At 41.2% G+C, this 15,959-nt stretch overlaps 1 protein-coding gene across 1 annotated transcript in view; it reads right to left on the reverse strand.

Moving 5' to 3' along the window:
• Window positions 1–1,638: 1,638 nt before the first annotated feature.
• The window catches only part of CHAT (choline O-acetyltransferase), a 161,579-nt gene continuing 147,258 nt past the window's right edge, over window positions 1,639–15,959 (reverse strand). The window contains exons 14-15 of the mRNA XM_056530923.1: window positions 7,748–7,885; window positions 1,639–2,183 (exon numbers count right to left, since the gene is read on the reverse strand). Of these exons, the coding sequence (XP_056386898.1) occupies window positions 1,947–2,183; window positions 7,748–7,885 (375 nt within the window). The 3' untranslated portion in view covers window positions 1,639–1,946. The remainder of the gene's footprint in view (window positions 2,184–7,747; window positions 7,886–15,959) is intronic.

The raw sequence follows: 15,959 nt of genomic DNA on the forward strand, positions 1-15,959 counted from the left end.
TGTGGGGGGGGGGTCCACTGTTCTGGCACCACGGGGGGCTTTGTAAAGCACATGACCCCCGACCTTCATTCCAAACAAATTCTCTCTCCAAAATCCCAATGGCGCTCCTTCTCTTCTGAGCATTGTAGTTCGCCCACAGAGCACTTTACATCCACATATGGGGTATTTCCATACACAGAAGAAACGGGGTTACAAATTTAGGGGGGGGGGGCATTGTCTCCTATTACCTCTTATAAAAATGGTTTGGGAAAAAAACTGCATTTCAGTGAAAAAATTTTTTTTCCATTTACACATCCGACTTTAACGAAAAGTCATCAAACATCTGTGGGGTGTTAAGGCTCACTGGACACCTTGTTACGTTCCTTGAGGGGTTTAGTTTCCAAAATAGTATGCCATGTGAGTTTTTTTTTGCTGTTCTGGCACCATAGGGGCTTCCTAAATGTGACATGCCCCCCAAAAACCATTTCAGAAAAATTCACTCTCCAAAATCCCATAGTCGCTCCTTCCCTTCTGAGCCCTCTACTGCACCCGCTGAACACTTGACATCCACATATGAGGTATTTCCTTACTCGAGAGAAATTGAGTTACACATTTTGGGGGGATTTCTCTACTTTTACCCCTTATAAAGATTCAAAAACTGGGTCTACAAGAACATACGAGTGTAAAAAATGCAGATTTTGAATTTTCTCCTTCACTTTGCTGCTATTCCTGTGAAATACCTAAAGGGTTAACTTCCTTACTGATTGTCATTTTGAATACGTTGAGGGGTGCAGTTTTTATAATGGGGTAATTTATGGGGTATTTCTAATAGGAATGCCCTTCAAATCCACTTCAAAACTGAACTGGTCCCTGAAAAATTCAGATTTAGAAAATTTTGTGAAAAATTAGAAAATTGCTGCTATACTTTGAAGCCCTCTGATGTCTTCCAAAAGTAAAAACATGTCAACTTTATTATGCCAACACAAACTAGACATATTGTATATGTGAATTAAAATATAATTTATTTGGAATGTCTATTTACCTTACAAGCAGAGAGCTTCAAAGTTTGAAAATTGCTAAATTTTCTAATTTTTCATGAAATTTTGGAATTTTTCACTAAGAAAGGATGCAAGTATCGACAAAATTTTACCGCTATGTTAAAGTAGAATATGTCACGAAAAAACAATCTCGGAATCAAATTCATGAGTAAAAGCATTCCAGAGTTATTAATGCTTAAAGTGACAGTGGTCAGATGTGCAAAAAACGCTCTGGTCCTTAAGGTGAAAATGGGCATGATCCTTAAGGGGTTAATGCTGCATAAATTGACTTGCACACTGCAGATCAATTCCTATGTGGATTTTGGGCAGATACTTTATGCAGCGTGTGGACATGATTTCTACAATTCCCAACCACTTTGCTGCTACTGTAATATGCTAGAGATTTTATGCATGTGAATCTGCTGTGGAAAATCTACAGCTTATCATAGAAACCAATCAGATCACTTCTTTTATTTTTAAAAAGGCCTCTGAAAAATGAAAATAGCTATCTGATTTGGTTGCAGTGGGCAACTGCACCACCCTTCCTCTGCAAAGGTTTTGATACACCCCCCCCCCCATACAGTACCCTAAAAAATATATTTTAGAATGCCATGTGATAGCAATAGGGTTTTCATATGTTTCCGGTGTTTATAAATCTATCTACCTGCTGTCTTCAGATCATCAGTTTTGTATTTCTTTTATTTGGTCTGATAAGTAAATGTTTTAACATGGTATTTAGTAGTTTTACCAATGCAGCAGGTGTATTTTTGCTTATGTGTAAGCTATTGTTTACATTTATACTTTATTTATACTCTAAAATCTTTTCCTCCTAATATATACATTCAAAAATATATTTCCTTGGAAAATAAATAATATACCTAGAATTCTACATATTAAATAGCAAGGTTCAGTGCCTATTCTTCTTCTCTTCTATTTCTTTCCCTTCGCTGGTGTTTGGGCCTTAGTGTTATATTGTACACACAGGTCTCCCATGGTAGTCAGGCTATCTTCCACTGCTTTGGCAAACATGATAGATGAAGTTTCTTTGCAGTCTCGAAAACTTGAAATGCAAAAGAGGATATTTTCAGGTTGTGGGTTGTAACAGGCACCATATCCATTTGGCACTACTGGACCATAGCAGCAGAACATTTCCATTGTGGTAGGAACCTAAAAGCAAATATAAAACCTTCATTGTAAATTATACATAGCAACATTAGGTTGTGTGAGAAAAAAATAATACAGTTTGTAATAAGTTGGAAACAACCACAAGATTACGATATTTATTAGCAAGGCCATTCTTAATGGTGAGAGACAAAATGAAACTAAAAACAAGATAAAATTAGAACACAAGGTAAATATGAACACCAGAATAAAAGACCAATGAGATATACATCTGCCAATATGTTAAGAACACAATAAACCAAACAAAATAATGGGCAAAATAATTTCAAACATGGATCTGTCTATATAATAAGAACAACAAAATAAATTGAACAAAATCCTCAACAACCTCCCTCCATGGGGTAGTCTATGTGAATTCTAACTTGTAAATTTGTAAATCCATTCATTTACCAAAAATTACTCCTTACCCCAGATAGACAGCCCTCAAGTCTTGGCCACTAGGCAACTACTATCCTTGCAATCCGTTGCCCCCTGCCTGTTGTCAGTGGCTTTTTGTCTCTAGTAACGGAGAAACCCAAAACCAAACACATGGACTTGGAGCAGGGGGTATACATGGGCTGGTATTACTGTTATGTGCAGAAGAGTAAGAAGCCGCAGAAGCCTGGACTGAGTGCCTGCAATCTAAGCCTTTCTACCTGCTGAAGATGATTGGTATTGCTGCATCTGTAATGTCCTGTTCTATAAAATTGTTGTGTAATGTATCGTATGTGGTTATATCAAATAAACGTCAACAATGTAACAAAACAGTTAGAACTGCTATATTTGCTTCATTCTGCCTAATAAAATACACATAATGCCCAATGGTGGGTCCACTAATTGAGTGGTCTTACGACTCAGAATTCTAATTTAAAAATGATGTACAATGGCCATATTAAAAGTTTCTAGCATGTGATGTGACCAAACAGCAGTAATAGTTTTTTTACGTTTACGCCGGTTGCTGTACAGGATCATTATTAATGATCCTGTACAGAAACCAGCGTAAATTTTATACTGCCGCATTGGTAACTGTCTGAACTATTAATATAAAATGTTAATGATTCACTAATATTTTAATAGTTCAGACAGTTAGCCATGCGGTAGTATCAAATATGTAAAAAAAAATATTTTACTTTTTTTTGCATAGCAATAGGAAAAGGGGAGCTAAATTTTATTAGGGGAGCAGTTAATTTACTTTTTTTTTATTTACTTTACTCTTTTTATATAGCACTCCTATACACATGGGGGTATGTGCAGACTGCAGAGCATTGCGCCCGACCCATGTCTGTAGTACAGACTCTGTAGTACTACAAATACTAGGGTGAAAATTATCTGCACCCCCCCCCCCATGTTTATAGCAGTGTATATGTACCACATACACACCACTATACCCATTGGGGGTATGTGTAGAGCATTGCACCCTTGTGTCTGTACAGGGTGGGCCATTTATATGGATACACCTTAATAAAATGGGAATGGTTGGTGATAGTAACTTCCTGTTTGTGGCACATTAGTATATGTGAGGGGGGAAACTTTTCAAGATGGGTGGTGACCATGGTGGCCATTTTGAAGTTGGCCATTTTGAATCCAACTTTTGTTTTTTTAAATAGGAAGAGGGTCATGTGACACATCACACTTATTGGGAATTTCACAAGAAAAACAATGATGTGCTTGGTTTTAACGTAACTTTATTCTTTCATGAGTTATTTACAAGTTTCTGACCACTTATAAAATGTGTTCAATGTGCTGCCCATTATGTTGGATTGTCAATGCAACTCTCTTCTCCCACTCTTCACACACTGATCACAACACCGCAGGAGAAATGCTAGCACAGGCTTCCAGTATCCGTAGTTTCAGGTGCTGCACATCTCGTATCTTCACAGCATAGACAATTGCCTTCAGATGACCCTAAAAATAAAAGTCTAAGGGGGTCAGATCGGGAGGCTTTGGGGGCCATTCAACTGCCCCACGATGACCAATCCACTTTCCAGGAAACTGTTCATCTAGGAATGCTCGGACCTGACACCCATAATGTGGAAAACTCAGGGAACATGCCAGCTTCAGTGCATAAAGAGGGAAACACATCATCATGTAGCAATTTTGCATATCCAGTGGCCTTGAGGTTTCCATTGATGAAGAATGGCTCCATTATCTTTGTACCCCATATACCACACCATACCATACATTTTTGTGTTCCAACAGTCTTGGAGGGATCTATCCAATGTGGGTTAGTGTCAGACCAATAGCGGTGGTTTTGTTTGTTAACTTCACCATTCACATAAAAGTTTGCCTCATCACTGAACAAAATCTTCTGCGTAAACTGAGGGTCCTGTTCCAATTTTAGTTTTGCCCATTCTGCAGCACCTGAAACTACGGATACTGAAAGCCTGTGCTAGCATTTCTCCTGCGGTGTTGCTATCAGTGTGTGAAGAGTGGGAGAAGAGGGTTACATTGACACAATGGGCAGCACATTAAACACATTTTATAAGTGGTCAGAAACTTGTAAATAACTCATGAAAGAATAAAGTTACGTTAAAACCAAGCACATCATAGTTTTTCTTGTGAAATTTCCAATAAGTTTGATGTGTCACATGACCCTCTTCCTATTGAAAAAACAAAAGTTGGATTCAAAATGGCCGACTTCAAAATGGCCGCCATGGTCACCACCCATCTTGAAAAGTCCCCCCCCCCCCTCACATATACTAATGTGCCACAAACAGAAAGTTAATATCACCAACCATTCCCATTTTATTAAGTTGTATCCATTAAATGGCCCACCCTGTACACATACATACATACATACATACAGTGGGGATCAAAAGTTTGGCCACCCCAGGTAAAAATTTGTATTTGTTGTGCATAAAGAAGCCAAGGAAAGATGGTAAAATCTCCAAAAGGCATCAAATTACAGATTACACATTCTTATGATATGTCGACAAAAGTTAGATATTATTTCCATCATTTACACTTTCAAAATAACAGAAAACAAAAAAATGTAAGCTGTAAAAGTTTAGATCTTTCTCCTAAACATTGTTTACCAAAACCACAAGTCTGATTCACCAGAGCACTCACATAGTCCCATTAGTGATTAGGATGGGTGACTCATTGTTTCAGGAAAGATAAAAACAAAACCTCTATTGTTCTGCGGAGGCACTCTCCATTCAGTACAGTGTGCAAACATGTAAAGAGCATGAACTGTATATTCTTATTTGCAGGAATTGTGTCCTTTTTTGATTAGTCTTTTCAGGTGGATTCTTTGCATCTGAGGGACCAGTCTTTCTTTGTTTTGTCTTTGTATTCAAGTATAAATAAATGTAAATATTTTATGCTCCGTACATGTTTACCCTTACTTTACTGTAGCTCTACTAGGTGATGGTCCACGATGTTGGTTTGTTGTCCATAGCAAAAGAAATGAGTCTTCTGGGCTGCTAGCCACAAGCAGGCATAAGTCGTGGAAGAGTCTAGTGCTGAAAAAGCTTTCCTAGGTTTAGTCCTACCTGCGATATGGATTGTGCTAGTTTGATGTTGTCTTCTTTTAGACGGGGCCACTCATATATAGCCCACACTACAAAAGTTCAAATCATTTTCAGTGATTTTGCTTTGCTGCCCAGCACCATCTGTGTTGCAGGGAAGACTACACCTGATTACAGTGACCCCTTGACCTATGATGGCCCCGACATACGATAATTTCAACATGCGATGGCCTCTCAGAGGTCATCACATGTTGAAGGCAGCATCAACATACGATGCTTTTTTATGTCAGGGCCATCGCATAAACGGCTATCAGGCAGTGCTGACTACTTCAGCTGCCACCGGATAGCCGTTTACGGTGCCCCGTGAGCTCCGGTGATGGTCACTTACCTGTCCTCGGGGCTCTGGCACGTCCTCTTCGGGATCCTCTGCATCGTCGGCGCTCTCCATTGACGTCATCACGTCGCTGCGCACTCCGTCCCATCATCCAATATGAGCGGCGTGCGTAGCAACGTGATGGCGGCGACGGAGAGCGCGGTTGCCGGGGAAGCAGAGGCCTTGCCGGAGCTTCGGGGACACCTCGGGGACACGGCGACAGCGATGGAAGGCGACATCTCGGGCAGCGGTGGCGGTCCGGAGTGGCGGGGGCAGGTGAGTACAACTTTCTCTAACAGTGGTCTACAACCTGCGGACCTCCAGATGTTGCAATACTACAACACCCAGCATGCCCAGACAGCCAACGGCTGTCCGGGCATGCTGTGTGTTGTAGTTTTGCAACATCTGGAGGTCCGCAGATTGTAGACCACTGTCCTATACTTTATATTGCACGGATCCCTCAACATACCATGGTTTCAACAAACGATGGTCCGCTTGGAATGGATTACCATCGTATGTTGAGGGACCACTGTACCACTGTCTGCAAACTAAAAACTGTCTGCAAACTAAAAATATATAGTTAAATCAACCTTAACCTATCCTCTTATACGAGGGTGGGGTGTTTTGTCTGAAGCCCCATGTAAGTCTGTGGGACTTATGGTTCATCTCTTGATCTCATTACTCTTGAGCTACAAAGATTGCCTTGGACTTCTAAACATCCTGCCGACTGACCATCACTCAGGTGAAGGGCTGGACATATTTTGGTAAAACTTGGTACACATAACTTATAATACAAGTAAAAATATAGTAGGGCTAAATCAACCGTAACCCATTTTCTGAAGTCCCATGCAAGGTCTATGGGAACTTTGGTACATCACCTGATCATGTAACTCTCAGGCTGCAGAGATTGCTCAGGAGATAAAATGAAATCTTTGTTTAAAATAGTGTTGCTCGCGAATAATCGCAATGCTAATTTTATTCGCAAATATCGAATATTCGCAAATTCGCGAATATAGCACTATATATTCGTAATTACGAATATTCGTTTTTTTTTCACAGTACACATCACAGTGATCAACCCTCTCTGCTTCCAGCTTGTGTGGTGTAAAGAAGGCTCTAATACTACTGCGTGAGACTGGTGTGTGAATTTGCGCATATGCGAAAATTTGCATATGCTAATTTCCGCATGTGCGAATTTTCATGTATGCTAATTTTTATATGCTAATTTTCGCATATAAATAAAACGCGAAAATAAAACGCGAATATTACGAATATGCAAATTTAGCTAATATATGATGAATATTCGTACATATATTCGCGAAATATCGCAAATTCGAATATGGCCTATGCCGCTCAACACTAGCTTAAAATGTAAAAGTTTTTATTTTCAATAAAAAGGACCAATGTGAAATGTATGATTTAGCTATCCAGTAGCCAGGTGCAGAGAATAGTTAGTGCAGGGTATATGAGGATTAGAGTGTCATTGTCCTCTCCCACAAGGTATAGGTAAGATGACCGGACACACAGCTAGTATATTTAAAATAAGGAAACCTTGGTTCAGCTCAGGGGCCATATTTCGCTCTTCCTTTATACCTAAATGCAACCATTTGGAAAAGCCAAATTACTGTATTTGAAATACATAATCCCCTTATATTGCCATCTCATGCTACATAAACGTCATGTTAGGCCTGTCGTTAAAAATATGTAATACGTTTTGAAACACTTACCTGACTAGTAGAGAGAATAAATCGATTGCTTAACAAGTACATTTCATCTGTGAAAAACTCTGGCAGTTCTTTGCAATGTTCTTGTGATAACTCTCTCAGAGCTAGTAAGTGGTTATCAATTGCCATCCCTGTAATGGCCTGGGAAAACATAGAAGATAAACTATAGTGATATGGTCTTCCCAGAACTCACACTTTTCATGATACATCAAGAACAACCGTATCCATGCGTTATTCATTCCAAATTAAAATTGAAATCCAGTATGTTGAAAGTATACATCGGAAACCTGTTTAAAAGGTATGCCAACATATTCTGTGGCATACTGTCTGTGGGCCCATCGAGTTTAACCCCTTCGTGCAAATTAACATATATTTATGTCCTCTGCGGGCTCCTGGTGTATGACGCTCGCTCAACTGCTAAGCGCGCGTCATATGTCAGAAGCCTGCAGAGGCCGTATTAGCAACCGGGACCATGGCTAATGCCAGATATCGCCGATTGGGCTGATGTTTGGCATTAACCCTTTCGATGCTGCGATCAAAGTTGATTGTGGCATCTAAATGCAGTAAATCCTGTTCCCAGCTAGCTCAGCATACTGAACGGGACTGCCAGGATGAAATCACAGCATCCAGATGAGCTGAGAGGATGGTGGTAGGTCCCTTACCTTCCTTCATGGCATTCTGAAGCAATGGAGCACCGATAACACTGTTCTATGGAGCTGTTGATCAGTGATCAACATTAATCAGTGTATGCAATCTAAAGATTGCATGTTATAGTCCCCTATGGGACTGAAAAATGTGTAAAAAATATATTTAAAAAACTTATTAACCCCTTCACTAATAAAAGTTTTAATCACCCCATTTTCCCATCTTTAACTCCTTGGGGACGGAGCCCATTATAACCCTAGGGACGGGAGCATTTTTTGCAATTCTGACCACTGTCACTTTAAGCATTAATAACTCTGGGATGCTTTTACTTTTCATTCTGATTCCGAGAATGTTTTTTCGTGACATATTCTACTTCATGTTAGTGGTAAATTTTTGTCGATACTTGCATCATTTGTTTGTGAAAAATTCTAAAATCTCATGAATTTTTTTTTAATTTAGCATTTTTCTAAATTTGAAGCTCTCTGCTTTTAAAGAAAACAAACATTCCAAATAAATGATATATTGATTCACAAATACAATATGTCTACTTTATGTTTGCATCATAAAGTTGACATGTTTTTACTTTTGGAAGACATCAGAGGGCTTCAAAGTTCAGCAGCAATTTTCCAATTTTTCACAACATTTTCAAAATCCAAATTTTTACGGGACCAGTTTAGTTTTGAAGTGCATTTGAAGGGCCTTCATATTAGAAATACCCCAAAAATGACCCCATTATAAAAACTGCACCCCTCAAAGTATTCAAAATGACATTCAGAAAGTTTGTTAACCCTTTAGGTGTTTCACAGGAATAGCAGCAAAGTAAAGGAGAAAATTCAAAATCTTCAATTTTTACACTTGCATGTTCTTGTAGACCCAGTTTTTGAATTTTTACAAGGGGTAATAGGAGAAAAATCCCCCCAAAATGTGTAACCCAATTTCTCTCGAGTAAGGAAATACCTCATATGTGTATGTGAAGTGTTCGGTGGGCGCAGTAGATGGCACAGAAGGGAAAGAGTGACAGTGGGATTTTGGAGAGTGAATTTTTCTGAAATGGTTTTTGGGGAGCATGTCAAATTTAGGAAGCCCCTATGGTGCAAGAACCGCAAAAAAAAAAAACACATGGCATACTATTTTGGAAACTACACCCCTAATGGCACGTAAAAAGGGGTCCAGTGAGCCTTAATACCCCACAGGTGTTTGATGACTGTTCGTTAAAGTCGTATGTGTAAATGAAGAAAAATTTATTTTCACTAAAGTGCAGTTTTTCCCCCCAAATTTACCATTTTTACAAAGGGTAATGGGAGAAAATTCCCCGCAAAATGTGTAACCCCATCTCTTCTGAGTATGGAAATACCCCATGTCAGGGCGTAAAATGCTCTGCGGGTGAACTACAATACTCAGAAGAGAAGGAGTCACATTTGGCTTTAGGAAAGCAAATTTTGCTGAAATGGTTTATGGGGGGGGGGGGGGGCATGTCACATTAAGGAATCCCTTATGGTGCCAGAACAGCACAAAAACACCAACATGGCATACTATTTTGGAAACTACACCCCTCAAGGCACGTAACAAGGGGTACAGTGAGACTTAACACCCCACAGGTGATTGACGAACTTTCGTTAAAGTTGGACATGTGAATGAAAAATTAGATTTTTAACACTGAAATGCTGGTGTTACCCCAAACTTTTCATTTTCACAAGGAGTAATAGGAGAAGATGCCCCACAAAATTTGTAACCCCATTTCTCTCGAGTAAGGAAATACCTCATATGTAAAGTGCTCTGTGGGTGCACTAGAGGGCTCAGAAGGGAAGGAGCAACATTGGGCTTTTGGAGAGCAAATTTTGCTGAAATGGTTTTTGGGGGCATGTCGCATTTAGGAAGCCCCCATGATGCCAGAACAGTAAAAAAAAAAAAAAACACATGGCATACTATTTTGGAAACTACACCCCTCACAGAACTTAATTAGGGGTGCAGTGAGCATTTATACCCCACTGGCATTTGACAGATCTTTGGAACAGTGGGCTGTGCAAATGAAAAATGACATTTTTTAATTTTTATGGACGACTGTTCAAAAAATTTGTCAGACACCCGTGGGGTGTAAATGCTCCCTGTACCCCTTGTTACATTCCGTGAGGGGTGTCGTTTCCAAAATTGGGTCACATGTGGAGGGGGTCCACTGTTCTGGCACCATGGGGGCTTTGTAAACACACATAGCCGCCAATTCCAGCCTAATTCTCTCAAAAAGCCCAATGGCGCTCCTTCTCTTCTGGGAATTGTAGTTTGCCCGCAGAGCACTTTACTTCCACATTTGGGGTATGTATATACTCAGAAGAAATGGGGTTAAAAATTTTGGGGGGCTTTTTTACTATTACCCCTTGTGAAAATGAAAAATTTGGGGTAACGCCAGCATTTCAGGAAAAAAAAACAAATTTTTAATTTTCATGTCCAACTTTAACCAAAATTTGTCAAAGACCTGAAGGGTGTTAAGGCTTCACTATACTCTTGTTACCTTCCGTGAGGGGTGTAGTTTCCAAATTGGGGTCACATGTGGGTGTTTTTTTTTTCCGTTCATGTCAGAACCGCTGTAATGATCAGCCACCCCTGTGCAAATCACCAATTTAGGCCTCAAATGTACATGGCGCTCTCTCACTCCTGAGCCATGTAGTTTGTCCACAGAGCATTTTACGTACACATATGGGCTATTTCCGTACTCAGAAGAAAAATTGTGTTACAAATTTTGGGGGTCATTTTCTCCTTTTACCTCTTGAGAAAATGAAAAGTATGGGGCAACACCAGCATGTTAGTGTAATTTATTTTTTATTTTTTTACACTAACGTGCTGGTGTAGCCCCCAACTTTACCTTTTCATAAGGGGTAAAAGGAGAAAAATCCCCCCAAAATTTGTAGTGCAATTTCTCCCGAGTACGGAAATGCCCCATATGTGGCCCTAAACTGTTGCCTTGAAATACGACAGGGCTCTGAAGTGAGAGAGCACCTTGCGCATTTGAGGCCTGAATAAGGAATTTACAATAGGGGCGGACCCGGTTACCTACAGTAAAACCCTACAGCAGTGTTTCCCAAACAGGGTGCCTCCAGCTGTTGCAAGACTCCCAGCCTACCAGGACAGTCCATGGCTGTCCGGCAATACTGGGAGTTGTGGTTTTGCAACAGCTGGATGCTCTGTTTAGGAAACACTGCCATATGAGACGTTTTTCATTTTTATTGGGGGGGGGGGGGGGGGATTACGTGTAAGGGGGTGTATATGTAGTGTTTAACTTTTTATTATTTGTTAGTGTAGTGTAGTGTTTTTAGGGTACATTCACACAGGCGGGGGTTCACAGTAAGTTTTCCGCTGGGAGTTTGAGCTGCGGCGGAAGATTTACCGCAGCTCATACTTGTAGAAGGAAACCCTCTGTACATTCACCTGGGGGGGGGGCAAACCTTCAGCTGTGGCAAAATGACAACTCCCAGAATGCACTGACAGACCGTACATGCTGGGAGCTGTAGTTTAACAACAGCTGTAGGCACACTGGTGGGGAACCACTGAGTTAGAAAACAGACTCTAGCTCAGTGATTCCAACCAATGTGCCTCCAGCTGTTGCAAAACTACAACTCCCATCATGTACGGTCTGTCAGTGCATTCTGGGAGTTGTAGTTTTGCAACAGCTGGAGGCACATAGGTTGGAAACACTTAGTTAGGAAACAGACTCTAGTTCAGTGTTTCCCAATCAGTGTGCCTACAGCTGTTGCAAAACTACAATTCCCAGCATGGCCAGACAGTCAGGGATGCTGGGCATGTAGTTCTGCAATATCTGGCGCTTCAGATGTTGCAGAACTACAACTCCCTGCATGCCCTTGACAGTCTGGGCATGCTTGGAGTTGTAGTTATGCAACAACTGGGGAAGAACAGTTTGGAGACCGCTAAGTAGTGGTCTCCAAACTGTGGCCCTCCAGATGTTGCAAAACTACAACTCCAAGCATGCCCAGACTGTCCAAGCTTTCCTTACAAGCTCTCTGCTTGTAAGGAAAATAGCCATTCCAAATAAATTATATATTTATTCACATATACAATATGTCTAATTTATGTTTGCATCATAGAGAAGAGCGAAGTTACAGTGATTCGATTTGTTACGAAATTCTTGGCTTGGCAGTTGCTGACTTTAGCCTGTATAAATTAGTTTAGCTTTAAGGTGCTCCGGTGAGAGAGCCTCCTAGGACTGTTTCCACCTTTTCCAGCCCACCGGAGCACCTGAAAGCTGAACTAATTTATGCAGGATAAGTCATCAACTGCCAAGCCGAGGAGTTTGTGACAAATCGAATCACTGTAATTTTGCTCATCTCTAATCATAAAGTTGACATGTTTTTACTTTTTGAAGACATCAGATGGCTTCAAAGTTCAGCAGCAATTTTCCAATTTTTCACAAAATCGTCAAAATCGGAATTTTTCAAAGACCAGTTCAGTTTTGAAGTGGATTTGAGGGGCCTTCATATTAGAAATAACTCATAAATGACCCCATTATAAAAACTGCACCCCTAAAAGTATTCAAAATGAAAAATCTGAAAAAATTGAAAATCTTGATTTTTTTACACTAACATTTTCTTGTAGACCCAGTTTTTTTTAAATTTTTTTACAAGGGGTAAAAGAAGAAAAAGACCCCCAAAATGTGTAACCCAATTCCTCTCGAGTAAGGAAATACCTCAAATGTGAACGTAAAGTGCTCTGTGGGTGCACTAGAGGGCTCAGAAGCGAAAGAGCGACAATGGGATTTTGGAGGGGGAATTTTGCTGAAATGGTTTTGTGGGGGGGTCACATTTAGGAAGCCCCTATGGTGCCATAACAGCTAAAAGAAATAAATAAATAAAAAACATGGCGTACTATTTTGGAAACTGCACCCCTCATGGCACGTAACACGGGGTATAGTGAGCCTTAACATCCCACAGGTGTTTGACAACTTTTCGGTAAAGTCGGATGTGTAAAATAAAAATAAAAAAATTCCACTAAAAAAATGCAGTTTTTTTATTTACCAAATTAACCATTTTGACAAGAGGTAATAGGAGAAAATGCCCCCCAAAAGTTGTAACCCCATTTCTTCTGAGTGTGGAAATACCCCATATGTGGACGTAAAATGCTCTGCTGGAGCACTACAGTGCTTGGAAGAGAAGGAGCCACATTCGGCTTTTTGAAAGGAAATTTTGCTAAAAGGGTTTTCGGGAGGCATGTCGCATTTAGGAAGCCCCTATGGTGACATAACAGCAAAAAAAAAAATAAAAAACACATGGCATACTATTTTGGAAACTACACCCTTTAAGGCACGTAACAAGGGGAACAGTTACACTTAACAACCCACAGGTGTTTGCCGACTTTTCGTTAAATTTGGATGTGTAAAGGAAAAAAAAATTTATGTCACTATAATGCAGTTTTTTTTCCCAAAGAGCATTTTAAATCCACGTATGGGGTATTTCCGTACTCAGAAGAAATTGCATTACAAATTTTGGGGGTCTTTTTTTCCTTTTACCTCTTGTGAAAATGAAAAAGTATGGGGCAACACCAGCATGTTAGTGTAAAAAACTGTACCTTTTCATAAGGGGTAAAAGGAGGAAAAGCTCCCCAAAATTTGTTAGGCAATTTCTCCCGAGTACAGAAATACCCCATATGTGGCCCTTAACTGTTGCCTTGAAATACGACAGGGCTCCAAAGTGAGAGAGCGCCATGCGCATTTGAGGCCTAAATAAGGGATTTGTATAGGGATGGACCCGGATGCAAGAATGAGGCTTGCCTCCGATACCAAAACTACTCTACAGCAGTGTTTCCCAAACATGGTGCCACCAGCTGTTGCAAAACTCCCAGCATGTCTCGACAGTCAATGGCTCTCCGGCAATACTGGGAGTTGTTTTGCAACAGCTGGAGGCTCCATTTTTATTTTGTGTTATAGTGTAGTGTAGTGTTTTTAGGGTATAATCACATGGGCGGGGGTTTACAGCGAGTTTCCCGCTGGGAGTTTTAGCTGCAGCAGAAATTTTGCTGCATCTCAAACTTGCAGCAAGAAACTCGCTGTAAACCCCCACCTGTGTGAATGTACCCTGTATATTAACATGGGGGGGGGGGGGGGAGGGGGCAAACCTCCAGCTGTTGCAAAACTACCACTACCAGCATGCTCTTTGGCTGTCTGTGCAAGCTGGGGGTTGTAGTTATGCAACAGCTGGAAGGCACACTGGTGGCAAAACACAGAGTTTGTTACTTAACTCAGTGTTTGACAACCAGTGTGCCTCCAGCTGTTGCAAAACTACAACTTCCAGCATTTATGGTCTATCAGTGCATGCTGGGAGTTGTGGTTTGCAACAGCTGGAGGCACACTGATTGTGAAACACTGAGTTAGGTAACAATCTCTGTTTTTCGCAACCAGTGTGCCTTAATCTGTTGCAAAAACTACAACACTCAGCATGCAGTGACAGCTGAAGGGCATGCTTCTAGTTATGCAACAGCTGGAGGCATCCTACTAACACTTCCAGCATGCCCTTTGGCTGTCCGGGCATGCTGGGGGTTGCAGTTATGCAACAGCTGGAGGCACACTGGTTGCAAAACACTGAGAGCTTTTTACTTAACTCAGTGTTTCCTAACCAGTGTGCCTCCAGTTGTTGCAAAACTACAACTCCCAGTATGCCCAGACAGCCGAAGGACAAGTTGGGAGTTGTAGTTATGCAACAACTAGAGGAGAACAGTTTGGAGACCACTGTGTAGTAGTGTCCAAACTGTAGCCCTCCAGATGTTGTAAAACTTCAACTCCAAGCATGGAGAGCCAGATGTTACAGAACTACAACTCCCAGCATGCCTGGACTGTCTGAGCATCCTGGGAGTTGTAGTTTTGCAAAATCTGGAAGGGTTACAGTTTGGAAACCACTGCACAGTGGTCTCCAAACTGTGGCACTCCAGAAGTTGTAAAACTAAAACTCCCAGCATTCCCAGACAGCCAAAGGCTGTCTGGGCATGCTGCGAGTTGTAGTTTGGAAACTCCTAGAAGGCAGCGGTGAAGATCACTTACCACTGATCTTCACTTCTGCCTCCACCGCTGCCTTCGCCGCTGCCTCCTTACTGCCGCCAATCCCGCCGCCATCTTCTTCCCGCTCTGCCTGGACATCCAGGGGTGGGCAGAGCGGGGATTTCAACTTTAACCCCCCCCCCCGCTCCCAATTGCCAATGGTCGGTCAGTATTGATCAACCAATGGCCGGGGATAAGAGGAGGACTTCTATCCTTCGGGATGATCGGGGCTGACAGCTCAGACCCGATCAGCCCGGAATCGACACAAATCTGAATTGATCGGTGATTACTGGTGATCGCCAACATGGGGGGTGTCTCAGGACCCCCCAGCGGAATGATTTCAGCAGGCATCCCGGTCTGTGTCCCATGAGTCTGTGTCCTTAATATCCAAGACGTCAGGGCGTATGCCCTGTGTCCTTTAAGGGTTAAGCAATGTGTGGTTTGTTTAATGGTAAATACTGCTTTTACTGTGGTGAAAAATCAATCAATTTTGTGTTAAGACCATATCTAGATGCAGGACCGCCATCAGAAGGGTAA

The sequence above is a fragment of the Hyla sarda genome, chromosome 7 (genome assembly GCF_029499605.1).
Source record: "Hyla sarda isolate aHylSar1 chromosome 7, aHylSar1.hap1, whole genome shotgun sequence".
NCBI lineage: Eukaryota > Metazoa > Chordata > Amphibia > Anura > Hylidae > Hyla > Hyla sarda.